Below are 22,610 nucleotides of genomic sequence, written 5' to 3' on the forward strand. Positions count from 1 at the left end.
ACAAACATGCTGAAGTCATCCTCATTTCAAAGCATAAGTTCTTTACGCATTTTAGAGGAAATTTCATTTCCTACTACAGTACAAATAAGTTGTATGTATATGTATATAAGGATATATTTAAATATATGTATTTCCTATTTCCTTTTTTTATTCTAAGAAATTGCTTCTTCGGAGGGTGATTGCATTTGTTTTAAAGAGGTTTATCTATCTTCTAATGCTGCTTCTTTTCCCGTTTGACATGTTAATCCCCTATCTTGCCAGATAACCCTTTGGTGACTTCCATCAGATATAAACAAATGTTCCCAGCGATGGAAATCCAGGGCAGCAACCTTCTATATTCCAGAATGCCATTAAGAATTCTTGACAAGGCAGCAGCCCTTTGGAACTCTCAGCACAAATACACGAAAAGACCCTGCTCAGCCTGTCAGTTCCCTTGATGACATGGGCAAGGTCAGGATATGCATTTAAAAAAAGAAGAACTTTTTGTGTGGAACTGTGATCCAAATGGATATTCAACCACACAAGGATCTCCTCAGAGGTGTCTACAGAGTAAAGTAGTGAGGTTTTGGTAATCAGGGTGAACAAAGCAGGACATGGGGATCAGACAGAGTCTATCCTTTCAGGGTCACAGATCCCCTCAAATTTACTAAAATCTAACACATTCGTAGGTCTCTCCTTTTTTACAAGCTTTAGTCATTAGCCAGTCCCATTTTCTTATAGGAAGTATTTGTTAGTAAAGAATTTAGGCATTAATTAGGGAAGGAATAGAAATAATTACAAAGTATTAAATCCTTAGCAACTGAAGTTTATAAGGTCAAGTCCTCAAATGTCATGTCAATCATACCACATATGCCACAATACACAATAATCAGACATACACAGATACCAATGCAGGCAACATTATTTTGCCTCCTTTCGTGTTTAAAGTCATTGAAGGCTTTACTAGTGCTTTAAAAACCATAGAAACTTCTTGAACATACTTCAGTTATCTGGAGGAATAAATATGCTCCAAATGCTGTATTCATCAAAACTCTGAAAAAACAGATGATTTCTCTCTTTAGTATTTAAAAATTGACATCTGGGGGCGCCTGGGTGACTCAGCTGGTTAAGTGTCCGACTTCAGCTCAGGTCATGACCTCATGGTTTGTGGGTATGAGACCCTTATCAGGCTCTGTGCTGAAAGCTCAGAACCTGGAGTCTCCTTCGGATTCTGTGTCTCCCTTTCTCTCTGCCCATCCCCCGCCCGTTCTCTCTCTCTCTCTCTCTCTCTCTCAAAAATAAACATTTAAAAATTTAAAAAAGAAATTGGTATTTAACTTCATTTTGAACTAGGTTAGAAACCTAAGTCTTCTCCATTGAGCTTTTCAAATTAAAATAATTTTAATGCCTAAATGTAATAAAGACTTAAGTACACATTCAAATTGAAAATGGGAATTTATTTTCTATTACACTTTTCTGGCCAAAAGGAGCTGACAGACATTTTTCCTTCCTACTCTCTTACAGCAAACATTGTTGGATTTTTTTTAAAAAAGAAAAATATAACAGAATTGTAATTGAGAAGACTAATTCTATGGAAATGGTATTAATCAGAGCTCAGTAAGAACACTTGACAGAGTGTTTGCTTCGACAAATGAGGTTGTCAACTTTTCAACATTAGTGTTTCTCGTATCATTTCTGGGTGGCCTTGAAATATTTTCCCTCAATATAACGTCTTCATTTTTTGCTCTAGAGTTTCCTTCATTTAAAATAATGGCTTGAGGAAGATCACATGAGATTTAGAGGCTCTGAGCTATTTTTTTAAATGTTGGGCAAAGTTGGGCTGGTTGATGATGCAATTCATTAAAATGAGCTGTGTTTTCAGTGCCCTGGGCTCACCCAGCTGTTTGAGAGGTTTGGTTCCTTTTGGAGCTGAAGAATATAGAGTCCATTTTTCTATCAGCCCATGGCAGTAACTGAAAAAGTCCAGGAGATAGATCACACCGAATCCTACTATTCAGAAGAGATTTGCATTTAATGGTGTTGTTATTCATATTTTCCTTGAGCAAGAAAAGCATTTACACGGTGTTTAGAGGGAACACTGAATTTCATAAGCACAGTTGCCTTTGAAAAGATTTTTAAAGTCGCTATGATCACTTCATTTCAATTTCACTTTCTTAGAGTCATGCACGCTGTGATCTAAAACTTTTAAGTTCATTTAAAATCAGAGAAAAAATATTCAAGAGGATAAAAACAAGCACAGAGTAAACAAACATATAATTTTGCCATTAAAATTTCTCCTGGATAACTCTGTCAGTATTCTTCGTCATTTCCATTCTGTTTCAACACCGCAGAACCACACACACGTAGCTCAAAGGTGAAACAACGTGCATTTGAGTGACAAAACATGGAGACGGGAAAGGAACGTAAATGTAAATCATACTTTTAAAATCCTAGTCATACAATGACTTCTTTCCTTATTCTGTTACGTCCATTCCACATGAATCCACGTTTTGCTTCCAGGAGGCCCTGTGCCATAAGCCCTGATCACAAAGACCACTACTAGTGGAGGATAAAATCAAGCCTGTTACCAGTGCCTAGTGGTAGCAAACTTGCAAAAGTCTTCTGGAAAACTAATAAAATTATTATTCTGATTATTTGTGTTCTGGATTCTGGGGACCATGGAAATAGAAAAGGATAAGAAACAGGGCATGCTTTTTTGAGGTTTCTTGGGCTGGGAAGTAGAAAAATAGGTGTTTTCCTCTGGGGCTTTTTTATGGCTGCGGATGGTTGAGATTTCGGAGAGCTCTGTTTCATTTTCTCAGTCTTTAAGGGAGTGGTAGGCTTTGGCAGTCCGGCTGTTGACAAAATCTGTCTTCTTAAACTGAGCCTTTGGAATAAGCAAACAGATATGTGAAAGGTAACAACACTGTCATCCAAGAAAATGCAGTTTAAAAAAAATTTTTTTTTTTGTGAGAGAGAGAGAGAGAGAGAGAGAGAGAGGGAGGGAGGGAGGGAGGGAGGGAGGGGGAGAGAGGGAGAGAGGGAGAGGGAGAGGGAGAGAGAGAGAGAGGGAGAGAGGGAGAGGGAGAGGGAGAGAGAGAGAGAGGGAGAGGGAGAGGGAGAGGGAGAGGGAGAGGGAGAGGGAGAGAGAGAGAGAGGGAGAGGGAGAGAGAGAGAGAGGGAGAGAGAGAGAGAGAGAGGGAGAGGGAGAGAGAGAGAGAGGGAGAGGGAGAGGGAGAGGGAGAGAGAGGGAGAGGGAGAGAGAACACGAGCAGGGGAGCGGCAGAGAGAGGGGGGTACAGAGGATCTGAAGAGGGCTCTGCACTGACAGAGAGCCTGATATGGGGCTCAAACTCATGAACCATGAGATCATGACCTGAGCCAAAGTCGGCTCAACCCACTGAGCCACCCAGGTGCCCCAAGAAAATGCTAAATGTTTTTAGTGATCTCTCACCAGGGGACCACTATTATCTGCCTATTAACTGCAACACTCACCTTTCTAGTGTACTTACCTTCTTGTAGGCATTATGGAGCTCCGTGTGTGTCCACAGAGAATAGAGGAGAACAGAAGCAGCTTTACTCGCCTTGTTGGAGGCATAACTGAAAAAAGGAAGAAAGCATTCTGAGATCAGTGAGAGTGTGTCAGGCTTCTGGATGCTGCCTCAGACATTCCATAAATCTTTAACTGCTGTTGCTTGGTGGCCATCCATTAAGTCAGGTCACTCACCATGACAAGAGAATTGGATGGTGAGCTTTGAAGGCCAGGGGCCACACTAGGTTAAAAAAACCACTTTTTTTCATCTTTTAAAACCACTAGCACAGGGCTATCAGTTTATAGAGCATATTCCTAATATTTATAAGGAATATGTCCTTAGATTCCATAAATCCTTGAATTAACTTACACAATAAAATTTGTATATTTGTATACACTATTTCCATTTATTTTATATTACATTAAACACAAATATGTTTATATTAAATATTATACATATACTATTTGTAGAATAGAAATATATTTGTATGTTTATAACATATATTTATAGAATACAAATGCAGAAAAGCAGGACTGAAAAACATATATACCTCCTACACTACTCTATGAATTAGGAGTGATATTTTCAAGTTAATAAATTCTTGAAACATTTAAAATAGTTTCAAAATTTCTTTGTTCTTGTATAGAGCAAATGGAAAATGCACTCCTCTTATATAGCCAAGTCACCACAGAAATGAACACTGTACTTATTAGTTTTTGATGTTTCACTTTTAAATTTGTACTGAACTTCCTATTTCTGGCTAAGGTTCTCTGCTTTCTTAGAGCTCTCTCTTTTCCATCACCTCAAATCGCATTCAGCCAAATTTTGTCTTCTAACAAAGAAAGCTTTTTTTCTAATGTTTATTTATTTTGAGATACAGAGTGCGTGAGCAGGGAGAGGAAGAGAGGGAGAGTGAGAATCTCAAGCAGGCTCCACACTGTCAGTGCAGAGCCCAATGTGGGACTTGAACTCACAAACCGTGAGATCATGACCTGAGCTGAAATCGTTGGACGCTTAACCAACTGAGTCACCCAGGGGCCCCCAAAGAAACAAAGATTTAATTTTTCATATCATGGGCGTTTGTAAACAGGCAACCATGAACTAAAAATGCAGTACTGTATGGAGAAGCACATCTTGGGGACATTCTTTGGCTAAGAGCCTTTCTCTTTCATACCAGACTTGTATGAAGGGGAAGCCAAATCAGCACCTCACAGATTCTTTTAGTACTTCATGGAGTTCTTGGACTCACTTGCTAATACTGAAGTACCCATAAAGCCATGAAGACTATGGGTCTTTGATATCTAAAATTGTAAAGTGTTCTTGAATTGCAAATGTTTTATATTCATAGTTTATCAATTGGTTGTTTGGCATTTTGAAATTATTTATTTGAAAAAAAAATGCTATATATGGCAACTTATTTCCAGTCTAGCCCTTAAATTACAGGTCAGTTACCCAACACTCTCACAAGGACGGAAAAGCAGGCACATCTGGTAGAAGCTCCTTGTTGATTTTTTTTTTTTTTTTTTTTTTTTTTTTTTGGAGACAGGGCATATGAGGACTGGTTCACAAATGGACGGACACTCAAGGCAAAAAGTAAGTAACAGAGTCAGACATCCCCATTTGTAGTTAAGCTATAAGAAGTTTCCAAAAGTTCTCATGTGCTTATGTCTGAATACTCAAAATCATAGGTCTTACTGAGATTTGCTTAGGAGCATGGATGACTACTCGGAATAGTCATTTCTGTTTTACACAGTAATCATTCAATCTTCCCACAAATTAAGTAACTGCTCTCTGCCAGGCGCTGGAGACAGGTAGATATTCTGACTCGGGGAACTCACATTCTAACCAGTGCTCCGTTTTATCCTATGACTCTGAATATGGTCTTCCTTCCCTATGAGGCTTGCCAGAGTGGGGCTGCAGAGCACAAGTACTCCAGAATACCACAGACCCCTAGGCTTGCCCCTGTGTGGCCAAGCACACATTTGTCTACCATAGGTAAAGTCTGTTTGCTTTGCAACTCATTATAATTGGGCTGTAACATTTCTTCTCTTGCTTGGTTATTTATAAAAGTAACTTGTATTTAACAAGTCAAACAGTTCAGAATTGTATAAAGAGAAAAATATAATAATCTTCATGCCCTCTTTGGATACCATGTCTCTAAATTAACTAATAATAATGATTTTGTTATACAAGGTTTTTCATTCTCTTCCTCACTTTTTTTTTAATGGGGAAAATTTAAAGACACAGAAACAGCGATGTGGAATGACTTATATGCATTAGAACTTCTATTCTCTAAAGGGAATAAGACGTGGAAGAGATGTGATAGAGAAAACCAAGAAAGCAAGAATTTGATTATGTTGCCTCCTACTTCTTGTGTTATTACTGCTTCTTTTAAGCCACTGGGGTGATACTGGCTCCAGATTTAAGTGAGGAAAAGGGCAATCCCTGTCCACAGGACTTCCACATTGCCTATATTCTCCTATTCTTAAATCATAGTTATGGCTCTGGGAAATAAATGAATTTGTTAGGTCAATAAAAGGCTGGAATGTGCTACCCAGAGAAGATATGGCATTTGACTAGCTTGATACTTCATTTAAAAAATTTTTAAATTATTTTTATTTTTAAGGTTTTTTTTTAATGTTTACTTATTTTTGAGAGAGAGAGAGAGAGAGAGAGAGAGAGAGGGAGGGAGGGAGGGAGGGAGGGAGGGAGGGAGAGGGAGGGAGAGAGAGAACGAACGCGAGCTGGGGAGGGGCAGAGAGAGAAGGACACACAGAATCCAGAGCAGGCTCCAGGCTCTGAGCTGTCAGCACAGGGCCTGACATGGCTCAAGTGCATGAACCAGGAGATCATGAGCCAAAGTCAGATGCTTAACCGACTGAGCCACCCAGGTGCCCCTAATTTTTTAATTTTTAATTTCATTTTTGAGAGAGAGATTGAGAGAGAGCGTGAGAGCAAGCATGAGCAGGGGTGGGGGGGCAGAGAGAGAGAGGGAGACAAAGAATGGACAGGGCTCAAACTCACTAACTGTGAGACCATGACCTGAGCAGAAGTCGGATGCTTAACCAACTGAACCACCCAGGTGCCTCTAGCTGGATACTTTAGAAGATAATGGGCAACTATTGGGCTTGGAGAATTCAGTCTTTCACTTGCTTGATTACTAAGGATTGAACCAAATGATTTGGCCCAGCGTTACAATCTCGTTCTTTGGCCACGTTACCCATGGTCCTCAATGATTGCACATTCACAGCTAGATTTACAGATGGGTGTTGGGAGTGGTAGTGAGGAAAGGGAAGAGAGCCAACAGGCAGATACTACAGGACTTACACATCGCCTGAGCTGATAGTCATGATTTTCTGCAGGCCCCCAGTGTTTAGAAGGTCCCGTGCATTCTGGTAACTATTTTGGATTATATTGTTCAATGTGTAGCAGGCAGAGGCTGTAGTCTCAATGAGAAGGTCAGTACTCGGGACTGTGTCAGGAATTATGGAAACCAAATCAGGTAGAGTTTCTTTGGCTATAAAATGAAAGAAGAAGAATACTTGATTAAAAAGGTTGTCTCTAAATCCGAACATCCCAAGATATTTGGGTAAAGAATATTTTAAAAAGAAACACAACTGGTTAAGAAATATATGGAAAGATGTAATCTCTCTATTATTCAATTTTTAAAAAGATTCTTAAAAAGAGGATACTCAGTGCTCAGTACACTGGAAATCTTTTGATAGAAATGACAATGACAATTTGACAGAAACATCAAGAATTTAAAAAACTTTCACATCCTTTAATTTAGTAATTCCACTTCTGGAAATTCATCCTAAAGATATCACTTTAAAAATAGAAGAAGCTTTATGCAGAGATTTTTATTATAGTATTATCTATAAGTGACAAATGATAAAATGCCCAAGTAACTCAGTGATAGGATACTATCAAAAACTAAGCTGCAAAGAATATTATACACCCCCCCAAATATTTATGAAACATGTAACGCAAGAAAATATTTGTTAATATTCTTTATGAAAAATTAATATACTTAAATAATCCATAATATAAACATTAGAAAAGAAAATATGCAAAAGAAACCTGAGAAGAAATACACTAACATATGAATAGGACTTGTTCTTCTACAACAATATTGACGGTGACCGAAAATTTTTAAAAAAATTATCTGTACTGCTTAGTTTCATCAATGTACAAATAATACTAATATTTAAAAAGGAGAGGGGCGCCTGGGTGGCTCAGTCGATTAAGCATCCGACTTCGGCTCAGGTCACGATCTCACGGTCTGTGAGTTTGAGCCCTGCGGCGGGCTCTGGGCTGATGGCTCAGAGCCTGGAGCCTGCTTCCGATTCTGTGTCTCCCTCTCTCTCTGACCCTCCCCCTGTTCATGCTCTGTCTCTGTCTCAAAAATAAACGTTAAAAAAAAATTTTTTTTTTAAATAAAAAGGAGAAAAAAACTATTTTATTTTTTCACTCTGTATGTAAGTTCCTGGCTATCTATTTCTCCTGCTTCTATTTCTCCTCACAACTCTTGAATACAGTGTTGTGTTTATCATGGTTGTATAATGAAAACTTCTGCTTAATTTTCTTTAAAAAATTTTTTTTGGGGCGCCTGGGTGGCGCAGTCGGTTAAGTGTCCGACTTCAGCCAGGTCACGATCTCGCGGTCTGTGAGTTCGAGCCCCGTGTCGGGCTCTGGGCTGATGGCTCAGAGCCTGGAGCCTGTTTCCGATTCTGTGTCTCCCTCTCTCTCTGCCCCTCCCCCATTCATGCTCTGTCTCTCTCTGTCCCAAAAATAAATAAAAGTTGAAAAAAAAATTAAAAAAAATAATAAAAAATAAAAAAAAATTTTTTTAAATGTTTATTTTTGAGAGAGACAGAGTATGAGCAGGGGAGGGGCAGAGAGAGAGGGAGACACAGAATCTGAGGCAGGTTCCAGGCTCTGAGCTGTCAGTACAGAGCCCGACACGGGGCTCAAACTCACCAACTGTGAGACAATGACATGAGCCAAAGTCACACGCTTAATCAACTGAGCCACCCAGGTGCCCCAATTTTGTTGTTTTTCATCTGAGTTTATGTGGCACCCTGAACTGCGCACTTCTCTAGAATACTGGATTGTAATTAGTTATGTGCCTGTCTGAATTCCAAGTGGGGCTATGGGCTCCTGAGAACAATTATCAAATTCATCTCTGTATCTCCAGCATGAATCACTATGCCTAGAACAGAGAGGTGTGCAAAAAAGGAACTGAACAATTGTCATCCTTTGATAATATGTGGACCTGATTGACAGGAAAGACACACGTTCTGCTCAAAGACGTGAACTCTGTTTTCCACGGTTATTAAAGCATCACAGCACAGTGTTTAGAGCTCAGAGCTCAGTCTCTGAAGCCACACTTCTTCCTTTTCAGTCTTGCCTCTGCCACCCAATGGCTGTGTGGTTTGGGCAAGCTGCTTAACCTCTCAATGCTGCATTGTCCTAATCTATAAAATGGGATAATAATAGTATCTACTTCACAGGGTTGTTGTGAGGGATTAAATGAGTTAATGTGTTAATTGATCACAGCACCCTGCAAGTAGTAATCTCCCAATAGAAACAAATTATTATCAGAAGGCTTCCTCCTTTTAATATGTTAAATCACAGAATTAAAGGCCTTGAGAATGTGAATTTTCTTTCCACTGAATTTAGATGGACATCATGGAATTAAGTGAATTTAAGTGTAATTAAAATGAGGGGAGGTTTATCAGTGGATCATCTTACGAAAGCATGAGGCTACAAAGAAACCCACAAAATTATATTCAATTAATCTTCGACAAAGGAGGCAAGAATACCCAATGGGAAAATAACAGACTCTTCAACAAATGGTGCTGGGAAAACTGGACAGCAACATGCAAAAGAATGAAACCAGACCACTTTCTTACACCATACACAAAAATAAATTCAAAATTGATTAAGGACTTCAGTGTGAGACCTGAAACCATAAAAGTCCTAGAAGAAAGCACAGGCAGTAATTTCTCTGACATTGGCCATAGCAACATTTTTCTAGATCTGTCTCCTGAGGCAAGGGAAACATAAGCAAAAATAAACTACTGGGACTATATCAAAAGAAAAAGCTTCTGAACTGCAAAGAAAACAACCAGCAAAACTAAAGACAACTTTGGAATGGGAGGAGATATTTGCAAATGATATATCTGATAAAGAGTTAGTATGCAAAATATATAAAGAACTTATACAACTCACCTCCAAAAAACAAATAATCCAATTTAAAAAAATGGGCATAAGACATCAATTGACATTTCTTCAAAGAAGACATACAGATGGCTAACAGACACATAAAAAGATGCTTACCACTGCTTATCATCAGGGAAATACAAATCAAAACTACAATGAAAAACTACCTCTTACCTGTCAGAATGGCTAAAATAAAAAACTTAAGAAACAACAAGTGTTGATGAGGATGTGAAGAAAGGGGAACCCTCGTGTGCTATTGGCGGGAATGCACATTGGTGCAGCTACAGTGGAAGACACTATGGAGGTTCCTCAAAAAATTAAAAATAGAACTACCCTACCACCCAGTAATCGCAGTACTGGGTATTTTCCCATAGAATACAAAAACACTAATTCAAAGGGATTTACGCACTCCTATGTTTATTGCAGCATTATTTACAATAGCCAAATTATAGAAGTAGCCCAAGTGTCCACTGATAGATGAATGGATAAAGAAGATGCGGGGTGTGGGTGTGTTATATGAAATATTATTCACCATAAAAAGGAATGAAATATTGCCATCTGTCACAACAGGGGTGGAGCTAGAGACTATAATGCTAATAAGTAAAATAATTCAGTCAAGGAAAGACAAATACCATATGATTTCACTCCTATGTAGTATTTAAGAAACAAACCAAATAAAGGAAAAAAAGAGAGACAAAACAAAAAAACAGATGCTTAACTATAGAGAAGAAACTGATGGTCACAAGAGGGGAGATGGGTGAGGAGATGGGTGAAATAGGTAAAGGGATATTAAAAGCACACTTATCTTAATGAGCACTGAGTAAGGTATGGAATTGTTGAATCACTATATTGTACACCTGAAACCAATAGAACACTGTATGGCAACTACACTGGAATTAACATTTAAAAATTGCCAAAAAAATAACAGATAATCTCATCAGAATTTTACAGATAAAAGCCTCATCACAGTTACAGGCTGCATAAAACAAACTGAACAACTTAAAACAATTTTTTTCAATGTTTATTTATTTTTGAGAGAAAGAGACAGAGTATGAGTGGGAAAGGGGCAGAGAGGGAGGGAGACACAGAATCTGAAGCAGGCTCCTGGCTCTGAGCTGTTAGTATAGAGCCTGATGTGGGGCTCGAACTCACGAGCCGTGAGATCATGACCTGAGCTCAAGTCGGACACTTAACTGACTAAGCCACCCAGGCGCCCCAAAACTAACTTTTAGTGCAAACTACTACATTAGTAAGAGGATTTGGATCAGGCAGGTCACCATAAACTCTGATGTGACTGTAACATAATAATCCTTTGGATCTATTCCATAATGAAGGAGAAGGCCAGACCTATTTAACAAAACACTGGTCCTCCCTATGATGCTCAGTAGGCATCACCTACAGGTTACATGGCACTTGAATTAACAGGACCACTAAAATGACAAACTGGAATAAATATAGATATTGGAATAGAAACTTTCCTCCCTCTTCCCCTTCTTCTTTGACTCCTCTTTCTTCTTTCCTTTGTTTCTTTCTGTTTTATCTTTTTACGGGCTACTGACACACGTTGCACACACATGACATGAATGTTACAACAAGATGAACTATTGGTGATTGAGGAGACTAAGATTGCTACACATGCAATTAAGACATTCTTCTAGATTTGGCCAAGAGTTAGAGATCAGGACTGAGACAAACTTGAGCACACATTATCACAATCTCTAAAACATGCCTGAAATGTAATGAAAAATGTATTTGAAGTTATTCTGTATCATTCAGTTTGCTTTTATTTTGTTAAAATTAACTCTAATAATTTTTAGTTAACCACTAGATGTATGATCCAATTTTAATAGCATGATTTTTTTAGTTCTCTCTTTGTCTAAACTTTTATCATAGGTAGATAGGTATAGAGAGATCTCAGGAATAATATTCACCTAATGTTACCAATGGTTATTTTCCAAGTGGTAAGAGGAAGTATTTTTTGCTTCATTTATTATGCTTTTCTTAATTTCTTGAATTTTTTAAATGAACACGTATCTTTTTTTAATTGATGTTGTTATTATTTAATAACACCATCCAGAACAATGATTTTCCACTTACCTAGCTTCTGGTTAAAAGTGACAAATATGGAATGAGAAGTCACATTGCTAAGCCATTAATTGTTAACGGAAAAAAAAAAGTATGAATATTGTAATTACCCAAGCTTGTCAACAAAATTTAAGATGCAATGTATGAAGGCCATAAGTCACTCAAAGTAGGTAAACAAAGAAAATAGATAAACATTAAGTGTAGTGAAATACAAAAAAACCTTGATTCTGCCAAGGTCATTTCCCGCTCCATTGAAGAATTAAATACAATGCTTATTTATAAAAAAATAAAGTATGGGGCTGTATTTGTGTCTTCCCAACAGTTACAGGATGGTTGAACCTGAGACCAACAGCATTTTTGCCCCGAAGGCACATGCATAATGTGTGGAGCACAGTTATTTCCATTGGCACTGTTTTAAAGATGGAGTCAACATTTCCTTTAGGGAAAGAAAAAAAAAAGTCAAAGATAATATACCTGATTAAAGTGCAACACAAAAGTCCACAAAGGACAATGAGGAGAACACTTTCATAATTTTCAGAGTGCCTACGGCAAGGTTTCTTTCATATTCACTGAAAAATTTCCAGGCTCTCTCTATATTTATTATGGGCACGAAACCATTGTATGAAACTACCTCTCCAATGTTGTGCTGCTGGTTGGCTTTGGAAATGACATTATTAAGACATAATCAGACTTCAGTATCTCTGGTGCTGTGTGTGTGTGTGTGTGTGTGTGTGTGTGTGTCCACCAAAACAAACGAGCATTTGTTTATAAATTTAGTGGAATTTTGTGAAAAACTAGTTTTCAAGTTGTCAGAAATGACTAATTTATGGAGCATTAGAAGCATGACTGATTTTTGGCATTATTTTCCTATTGTCTCATTTTATAGTTTTTGACTTGACTCACAAGTATTTATCGGCATTTCTATGTATAAAACAAATGAAAACATTATTTGATGGTGTAAATAGTTATCACCTTTGTCAATAATAAAGACTCTCAAAAATAAAGCAAATGTTTCACTGTATTCATTTAAAAACCATCTATGCTGAATCCATTATTCAGTATACTCCTCCTTTTTGTCTTTTTTTGTGTGTGATCTGTTCATTCATTTTTTTTCTAGTGCAACAAGGACCAAGTCTGTTCTTCTTGTTCTTTTTTTTTTTTAGAGAGAGAGAGTGAACAGGGGAAATGGGCAGAGAGAGAGAGAGAATCCCAAGCAGGCTCCATGCTTAGAGTGAAACCCGATGCAGGGCTCAATCCCACGACCGCGGGATCATGACCTGAGCCGAAATTAAGAGTCGGACACTCAACTGACTGAGTCACCCAGGCGCCCCAAGGACCAAGCTTCTAAAGTGAACACCACTCTGTGTACACTTTCAATGTTTGAGAAGAGCAGTGCTTAAATAGGCCACCCAGAGAGCATCCCGAAAGCCAGGTGCATAGGTTAAAAAGACTATCCACAATGATACAACTGAAGGCACAAAAACATCAAATATGTACTTACCTTGTTAATTATAATTAGGTCTAAGTTTCCCTTCTATAGTAATTAAAACAAAAACAAAACAAAACAAAACAAAATGCTGGATATGAAGAAAAATCCTATTTGAGACCCTGGGAGAAAGTGGACCCTTGATGCCTGGGTGCAAAGGCCAGGTCTATTTTATCATATTTTGCTCCTTAGTCACATTTTCAGTTCATCATTGCAAAAAAAAAAAAAAAAATGTGATACAGACAATGTTTTGTTGCATTTGTATTTTTTTTAAATTTAATGTTTATTTATTTTTGAGAGAGAGAGAGAGAGAGAGAGAGAGAGACAGAGCATAAGTGGTAGAGGGGCAGAGAAAGAGGGGGACACAGAATCCAAAGCAGGCTCCAGACTCTGAATTATCAGCACAGAGCCCAATGCAGGGCTTGAACTCATGGACCACGAGATCATGACCTGAGCTGAAGTCAGATGCTTAGCTGACTGAGCCACCCAGATACCCCTATATTTTCTTTTCTTTTTTTTTAAGTTTATTTACCCATTTTCAGAGAGAGGGGAGGGAGGGAAGGGGCAGATAGAGAGGGAGAGAGAGAATTCGAAGCAGGCTCTGTGCCGTCAGTGCAGAGCCTGACATGGAGCTTGATCTTGCAAACCATGAGATCATGACCGAAATCAAGAGTCGAATGCTTAACCAACTGAGCCACCCAGGTGCCCCTGAATTTATATTTTCGATATGTATTCACTACATCAAGACACGTTTGCTGACTCACCAATTTCATTCTGCAGAGAGAGATTCCGAGACAAATTCCTCAGTAGGGAGACCGCTGTCTTTTTCACACTTGGATCACCAACATGCAGCATCTTCCGGGTGTGCTGCAGGCCATTTTCCTTCTGGACAACTGTCTGAGCTACTGATGTTGGCATCTGTTGCGTGAGACATATCTTATCAATATCACTGCATTTGACTTCACACTAATTTTAAATTTCTGTAGATTACTAGAGACTGTTAAAACTAAAGCTGTGATGAAATCAGCCTGAAGATACTTCCTTTAAATTATTATTATGTTTTCAATTTTATTACTGGAGAAAAACAGTTTATTAGGTATTTTTGAATAGAATATTGGATTTGGTTACCTACTATATTTTTGCCTGTTCGTAAATAAAATGGCCCTGTCTTTTCCTTGCTTTCCTCTTTATTCATATCTTCAGCTCAGCATTGTGAAAAGGATATAAGGATGATGTTTTAGAATCAAACACTAGGGTCATGAAATTAGTTGCATAATGTTTTCCATTTTTCTATTTTCTTGAACTATTTGTGTAATGTAAGTATAATCTCAACTTTGTGGGTCTGGTGGAATTTACCCACGAAGACAACTGAGCTGAGAAAAATTTTAAAGGGAGATGCCTTTGATTAATATTCGATGTATTTGTTGGCTTAGTCACCTTTTCTGTTTCTTTTTTCTTAAGTTTTGGCATTTTACATATCTTAATAAACTTGTTCAATTCTAAAAAGCCAGTTTATTCTGAAAGAGATATTGGGCCTTTAGAGAAAAGAATGTATGGCTCGTTAGATTATTTCTAATTCGATGCTTTCAGTCAGAGGCTGTGTATGCAAGTTGCTGGTCCAGGTCCAAGTCCACTAGAGACCAATCTTATTTGGAATTAGGTTGGCAAATTAGTTTGAGTACTGACCAAAACCTTCCTGGCATCAATAAACCTCTAATACAGGGATCTTGGCTTGTGTCTACAACTTTATAGATTTCTATCTGAAGCTAACTTGAGGCCACCTGCCAGAAATTCCCACCATTCTTCAGGGTGTCTATCTTCTCTGTTTATCTTATCTAAATACTGCTTATTTTCTCCTCCCTCCTGCAGATTTGCTCTTATATTCTCTACTATACTTTTTAGAACAGGGGTTCTGAAGATTGGATCCCAGAAAGGTTTTAGGGAGAGGAGAGCAAGTCCTTAAAGCTATTTTTGTATTGGGGCATCTGGCTGGTTCACTTGGTGGAGCATGTGGCTCTTGATCTCGGGATTGTGAGTTTGAGCCCCATGTTGGGTATAGAGATTACTTAAAAATAAAAAATAAAGAAAACTTATTTTTGTGTTTATAATAAAATTTCTCAGGGAAAGGGTTTATAACTTTTATTAGATAGTCAAAGTGTCCAAGACTCAAAAGAAGTTTAACAATCACTATTTTAGAATGTTTTATTGTAAACAAGTCTGTCACACTAACTTGTAGAGCACTCCATTAAACTATTTGCTCCACTCTGAGAAGAATCCTTCCTCTGTAGCCATCCAGAGGAGGCTATTTATTCTGTACCACTCCTGTGACTTGGGCACAGAGGTAGGTTAGCATACCTCTGTCTTCCCAATGGCCCGTCTAGATGTCTTCCCCCACACACAGTAGCTCCGTCTTCTGAGTCATGGTCATCCAGCTCTATCACTCCCATAGCATTTTCTTTGTCATCTCAAGGCCTACCGTTGCTTTCCCAACATCCACTGGAGGCTTCGGAGCCTGGCTCAGAGCCTTCTCCACTCCACATTCACTATAGATGACCACATTAATTATGCCTTTGTTCCTAGACTTGCTAAATGTCACTGACTGTCATCTCTTCCACACATCAGTCATTCACTTCCATGGTCATACAGAACCTATTTCATCCCAAAATATCTTGACTCTGAAAACATAAACTGTTATACTCTGAACACAATTTCCTGTTCACTTTGCTCTCTGTCCCTCACTCCTACTATATTTCTTCTTCAGCCTCATCAAGAACTCCAGTGCCCTTATCTCAACCTTTACTCCCCACACCTCAAGTTGCCAATACTCTTCCGTTTTAACTTTCTTTCTTATTTAGACTAGTTGTACATGAACCAACACATCACAAACTATCTTTCAATACCCTTAATTCTCTTATCATTCCAGCTTATTTTCTACCTACCCAGTATAATTGCAAAACTGATTTTATACTTCGCCACCAAATACTGCTAGAGTAAATAGTGCATTTGCGGACTGGTACTTCTGCGAAGTTATGGTCTCCAATCTCCACTAGGAACCAAATGTTGCAAGTCAACTTTCTGTTTTTTAAATGCCAGTTGGGGATTCAAAGCCTCACACCAGAATGACTCTTCTGAAATTTAATCTGATTATGTTCCGTCTCAGGTTTAAACTCTGTAATGACTCTCCATTGTTTCCAGAATGGTCTTCAGATGTCTTCGTCTGGCCTGGTATCCATTTTCCTCTTTCCTTATCATTACTCCCTAATTCTCTAGGTTACAACTATACTAAACTGCTATCTCTCCTGCTAGAAGCTCCTTTAAAGGAAGAAATGGATCTTATCCAACTCTTTTTTTTCCTTTCGGTGCCTTGTACAGTGCCTAGAACATGAGAGGTCCTATGTAAATATTTATTGAACTGAACTATATGAATAATATGTTATCAAGTTTTCCTAAAGATTTACTATCATCTCAGGAGATCAAGATAGATTAAAACATCACAAGATATTTCTCAAAATTTTTATTTTCTCTTGAGACATAAGATGCTTTTAAAATTAAAATCTTGTTTTGTATGTATATCATACTATACCACCTAATGATATATTCTTATATATAATAAAGCGCTTTGATGTTAGTATATAAAAATGATAATTGGAAACATGCAAGTCTAGATGAAGTTTGGATTCTCAAATGATGTTTAATCAATCAGGGGAAAGAATAGCTAAATATTAGTCTTATTAATTCTGATTCGTGGAGGCAAATGAGAAAGTGAAGTGAGGTGGTCTTTAGAATTTGCTCAAAAAGGAAAGCAAACAGACAGATTTACCCAAGAGATTTTTGTATTCCAGCTCTAGGGAATATGTGAGAATGACTGTTAGTCAACTATTTGCAAAAAGCACTTCTAGTTCATATTGTCCTGATTACTAAGGAGGTTTTAAATACCTTTTCAAATGTTTATTGGCCATTTTGTGAAGCACCTGTTCAAGTCTCTTGCCAGTTTTCTTTGGATTACCTTTTGATTGTTAATTTGATGAGTTTTTAAAAAAAATTTTTTTATGTTTTATTTTTTATATTTAAGAGAGAGAGAGAGAGACAGACAGACAGAGAGCGACTAGGGGAGGGGCAGAGAGACAGAATCTCAAGCAGGCTCCAGGCTTCAAGCTGTCAGCACAGAGTCCAACATGGGGCTCGAACTAATGAACTGTGAGATCATGACCTGAACCGAGGTCGGATGCTTAACTGACTGAGCCTCCAGGCGCCGTGATGAGTTGTCATATTTTCTACATACCAACCTTTGTTACTTACACACATTGCAAAAATCTTTTTCTACTTTGTGGTTTGACTCTTTACTGTCTTAACAATGTCTTTGGATAGCATAGCACCATAAGTTATTAATTTTAATGTAGTCAATTTATAAAACACATACTTTATAGTAGTACTTTTTGCATCCACTTTTATCTTTTTTTTTTTTTTTTTTAAACAAGATGGGTTTTTTTAAATTTTTTTTTTAATGTTTATTTTTGAGAGAGAGACAGAGCATGAACGGGGGAGGGTCAGAGAGAGGGAGACACAGAATCTGAAACAGGCTCCGGGCTCTAAGCTGTCAGCACAGCCCGACGCGGGGCTCGAACTCACAGACCGCGAGATCGTGACCTGAGCCAAAGTCGGCCGCTTAACCGACTGAGCCACCCAGGCGCCCCTTGCATCCACTTTTAAATAATCTTCCCCTATCATGAAAATATCCTTTCACAAGCTTTATAGTTTTGTCTTTAACATTTAAATCTCATTGCTGTTGGAACTTGTTTTCTAGTAAGGTGTGAGGGTAGGGGATATGTTTTGTTTTTTCCTAACAGATATGAAATTAAAAACTTCTAAAGTGTTTTAGAAATTTGAAAAGGGCTTATTTCAATGGTTTTTAACTTTGACTATGTGATGTTTAATTAACTTATTTCTACTGATACATAACTGACACACACATTGTATCCATTCTAGTTTAGGCTCTTTGCACATGACCATCAACTACTCAGTGCTATCTCAGTTATGAACACAAGTTTAATAGACTGGATATTTCCTGAAATTATTTTAAATGCCCTGCTTTTCATGTTTTCCTATTCAATGATTCTTTTTGGAAATTATAAAACCAAGTATTTTTTTTATCACACAATTTAAGCATAACAAAATTAGGAACAGTGATAACTAGAAAAGATATATATGTAAGTTAAAATTTTCATAAAAAGCATCTTTTAACTTAAAAGAACATATCATTGTCCCATGGTGCCAAGGATTTTCTCCTATAAATCTCCAGTCAAATTAAACTCTAACAATTCTGAGTATGGATTAATACCAGTTCAGTGTAAGCCTCCTTTCAGGGAACTGGACTGGTCTAACATTAGGTATGATTTTAAATGCCTTGACACAATTAGGACAGTTATGAGGTTATCTCCAATGCTTCGATTCCTTTTGGACTTGGAATCTCCTAGTGCCTTAAATTCCTATTTTGTTTATCCCAGTTAGATTATTACCAAACACAGGGATCTAATCTTATTTACTGCTATGTGCTTAGCTCTAGGCTAGTGCCTGCTATACAGTAGGCACTCAAAAAATGTCTGTTTAATAAATGAATGAAGGAACTTAAGCTCTAGGTAATAAACTACATATTCAGAACTTAAGTAGTGTAAGTGTTTCTGTATGTAGTATCTATCCTCAGGAACATGGAAACATTTCTGGACTGTTTGGATTCCATGAGAGATCTTGGACTGGAAGAGGCTAAAAGCCAAGCTTAAAGGCTTAGCTCATACTGAACCATACTCAGAACACAGTGGACTCAGATATCCATACACATACATGTACACCAAGTTAATTCCTGGCATTTTCTTTTAAGTTGGCTGGTAGTTAATAGAAGGGTTTCTGTAGTTTGGCAAAGTGAAAAAAAAAATGGTTTTGGGAAACCTAGCATGGGAAAATGGGAAGGTAAGACGACTGTGTCGTTCCTGGTAGTTTCTTGTTTCCTTCTCTTCATGCACAAGTAAATTTTGCAGAAAATCAGAGAGGTTAAAGTTTTGTCATATACATATATATATGTGTGTGTGTGTATACACACACGTGTATACATTTTTAAGTAATCTCTACACCTGTATGGGTCTCAAACTTGCAACCCCGAGATCAAGAGTCACATGCTCTACTGACTTAGCCAGCCAGGCACACACAGGGGAGGGGCAGGCAGAGAGGGAGAGAGAGAACCTTAAGCAGGCTCCACACCCAGAAGAGAATCTGATACAAGGCTCGAAATCATGACCTGAGCCAAAATGAAGAGCCATGCTTAACTGAATGAGCCACCCAGGCACTCCTATTTGTGTTAAGAGAAATATTGGTTTTACTATTTCACAATTTTGTTCAAAACAGAGCAGGCTTCTCTAGAAACACATTAAAGAATGAACATGGTTTCTCAAGTAAAGAATAAATAATATTTTTGTTATCCAGAAGAGTACTCTTCTCTATGGGGGTGGATAATTGGAAACTGGACATATTATGAACTATTATGGGGGGGGGGTTATTCTAATGATTTCATGACCAAGGCAAGGAATATAAGCTTAGTTCAAATAATTACATGTTTATAGAATCCCTAACTATGAAGTAAGGTGTAAAATACATGGGGGACGGAATGAGCTTTTACTGTTTTATATATTTTTGACTTTGCTGGTATAAAGTAAGCACATCAGGAAGAGAAGCAGCTCCTTATTCTGCAGTTGAGTTTTTGGGGCACAAAAGCACAGATGTCCTTTCCAACTCCATACCCAGTAGACATCTGTTGTTTTTGCCTGCCCAGCACTCATTCTTCCTTTTGGTGATGAGCCACTCCTTTAGCATTTCAGTCCATGTGATACAAGTGGCAGTGACCCCTGCCTGCGCTAACCCATCCCCTGAAATTCACATGTGGGCACACTACCGAGTCCTGGACAATCAGAACATCACAAGCTCCTAGCCACAGGTACTTCTTCAGAAATGGGCAAGTGAAACTTATGTCTTGAGTCCCAAATGGAGTTATTGAGAAATGGTAGTTTCTTTTCTGTGTGGACACTGGCCTGGATAAAAGGTAAGTCTGAAATCACTGGTGACCTTTGCTGCCATATGAGGAGAGCCTTTGAGAATAAAACCAAAAGAGCAAAGAGAACCCAGAGATAAAGTTATAATTACAATTGTTGGAGCACCTTACCCACCACCTTGGACTTTTCAGTTAAATGAGCCAAGAAATTACTCTTTTTTGCCCAGGCCAGTAGGTAGGATTCTGAGACTTGTAACTGAAAGAGCTCTAATATAAATATCTAGGAGTCTTTCACTCACAGCCTGACTTGGCTCTGTAGAAATGGAGGCTGAAAGTCCTAGAAAGCTGGAACTCTTGCTGGAAATTATAGAGAACTGTCTTAACCGAAGAGAGAAAAACTTTTGCTCTTACTTTACTACCTCATCTCTGAACCTGATGTAGGTATGTCCTACAGCGTCCTTATTTTTTTTAATGTTTATTTATTTATTTTGAGAGACAGAGACAGCAGCGGAGGGGTAGAGAGAGGAGAGAGAGAATCCCAAGCAGGCTCCGCACTGTCAGCATAGAGCCTGACACAGGGCTCAAACTCACGAACTGTGACATCATGACCTGAGCCGAAACCAAGAGTCCAATGCTTAACCAACTGAACCACCCAGGCACCCCAACAATGTCGTTGTTTTTAAAAAGCAGAAAAACAGGGGTGATACTCACTGGTCCACTTCCTGCTGTGAGATTCTGCAGAGCTCCCAAAGACGCTTCCTGAGTGTAGTTTCGGACACTCTTGGCGATCAAGGACAGATACATCCTTATCACGATGGAATGCCACAGCCATTCCACACCCTTGGGGTTGCTCTTTTCTTCCGGCATTGGCATGTCCTGATATTGCTAACCACATACACAATGAAATCCAGAATTAATGCCTTTGAGTCATTTCTACAATTCCACACCCAAACCAAGAGAGCAGAAATACCATCTAGTCTAGAGAGACTAATACTTTGCATAATAACAAGCGCCTGGTACGGAAACGAAAAGGCAAATGGATATGATATCCAATCAGTTAACTTTGAGCTCACAATGACTGTTTCTCCTTAACAGCATCCTGTAAACCTCCCAACTTTACATTTCATAGTGAAAGAGAATCTAAGAGAATTAAGCATAGGGTATTCTAGAATAGTTTTCAGGCTGCTGTTAAGCTAGAAGCTAAATTAGTCACAACCACCCTGGAGATAAGAAAAACAGGCCTCTTCCCCAAGTCTTGTGAAGTTGTCTGGGATAACATCAGGATTCTAAACTTACCAGTTGCTCTCCAAGTTCACAAATACACACCACGATAGTCTGAGGAATAGGAGGGGTGACATTCTTCCAGTTTTCACAAAATGCCAGAATGCACAGTATTTCTTCGTAGGGGTGTACTTTTAGGATATCCAGAGCCAAGCATCAGGGTCGCTATTAACGTTAAGCAATTTCTACACCATTGACTATACTATATTAAGCTTATTTCCTAACTTAGAAAGCATACAGCAGTATGACGTTGCGGTGAACAACGCAAATCTGGAGCCAGACTGCCCAGGACTGAATTCTATCCCCTCTACTAATTTCCTAAATTTTTCTGGGAAAATTCATTAACCTTTCGGTACTTCTGTTTCCTCATCAGCAAATGAGGATACCAACAATGCCCACCTCGTAAAGTGGATATAAGGATTAGAACAAATTAAAATAGTGTCTGAGATACACTAAGTACTCAGAAATACACACATACACACTTTGGCTTTCAAAGTCTTCCCAACATACCTCTTTTATTTTCCTGCTTCGACTGCCAAAACACCCAATACTTTTGTTGTTGTCGGCCTGGATAGTCCGATTTTGAATATAGATACTCTGGGAATATCTGTCTGGGAGCTCTGTCTCCAGCTGGTAGGAGAGGTTATGAAGAATGCACACACAGTTCTCCGTGGCCTGAGAAAAGAGGATGTGCATATTGACCACATACACATAGATGCCCCTTTGCATGTATGCTATCACCTATCACAGGACTTACTAGGTTTTAGATCTTACACAGTTTACTGGATGCTGTAGGGTGTGCTTGGACTGTGGGGTTCCCTGGGTGCGGGGAGTGGAATGAGTATGGCTAGATCACGAACGGTCATGAGCACAATATTAGGACATAGAGGCTGACTTTCTTACAACCCCGGAGAGCCTTTCTAGTTCACTTTTAAGGGTGTGTTCAGAACGATTCTATATTTTAAGATACATAATTTAGTAGTCA

General features: G+C 38.4%; 1 protein-coding gene across 2 annotated transcripts in view; it reads right to left on the minus strand.

Moving 5' to 3' along the window:
* Window positions 1-1,415: 1,415 nt before the first annotated feature.
* The window catches only part of PKP2 (plakophilin 2), a 96,489-nt gene continuing 75,294 nt past the window's right edge, over window positions 1,416-22,610 (minus strand). For both annotated transcript variants that reach the window (XM_045061643.1, XM_045061644.1), the window contains exons 8-13: window positions 22,136-22,300; window positions 21,056-21,229; window positions 14,073-14,226; window positions 6,840-7,029; window positions 3,492-3,579; window positions 1,416-2,866 (exon numbers count right to left, since the gene is read on the minus strand). In XM_045061643.1, coding sequence (XP_044917578.1) covers window positions 2,798-2,866; window positions 3,492-3,579; window positions 6,840-7,029; window positions 14,073-14,226; window positions 21,056-21,229; window positions 22,136-22,300 — 840 coding nt within the window. In that variant the 3' untranslated portion in view covers window positions 1,416-2,797. The remainder of the gene's footprint in view (window positions 2,867-3,491; window positions 3,580-6,839; window positions 7,030-14,072; window positions 14,227-21,055; window positions 21,230-22,135; window positions 22,301-22,610) is intronic.

Source organism: Felis catus, chromosome B4, assembly GCF_018350175.1.
Source record: "Felis catus isolate Fca126 chromosome B4, F.catus_Fca126_mat1.0, whole genome shotgun sequence".
NCBI classification, from domain to species: domain Eukaryota; kingdom Metazoa; phylum Chordata; class Mammalia; order Carnivora; family Felidae; genus Felis; species Felis catus.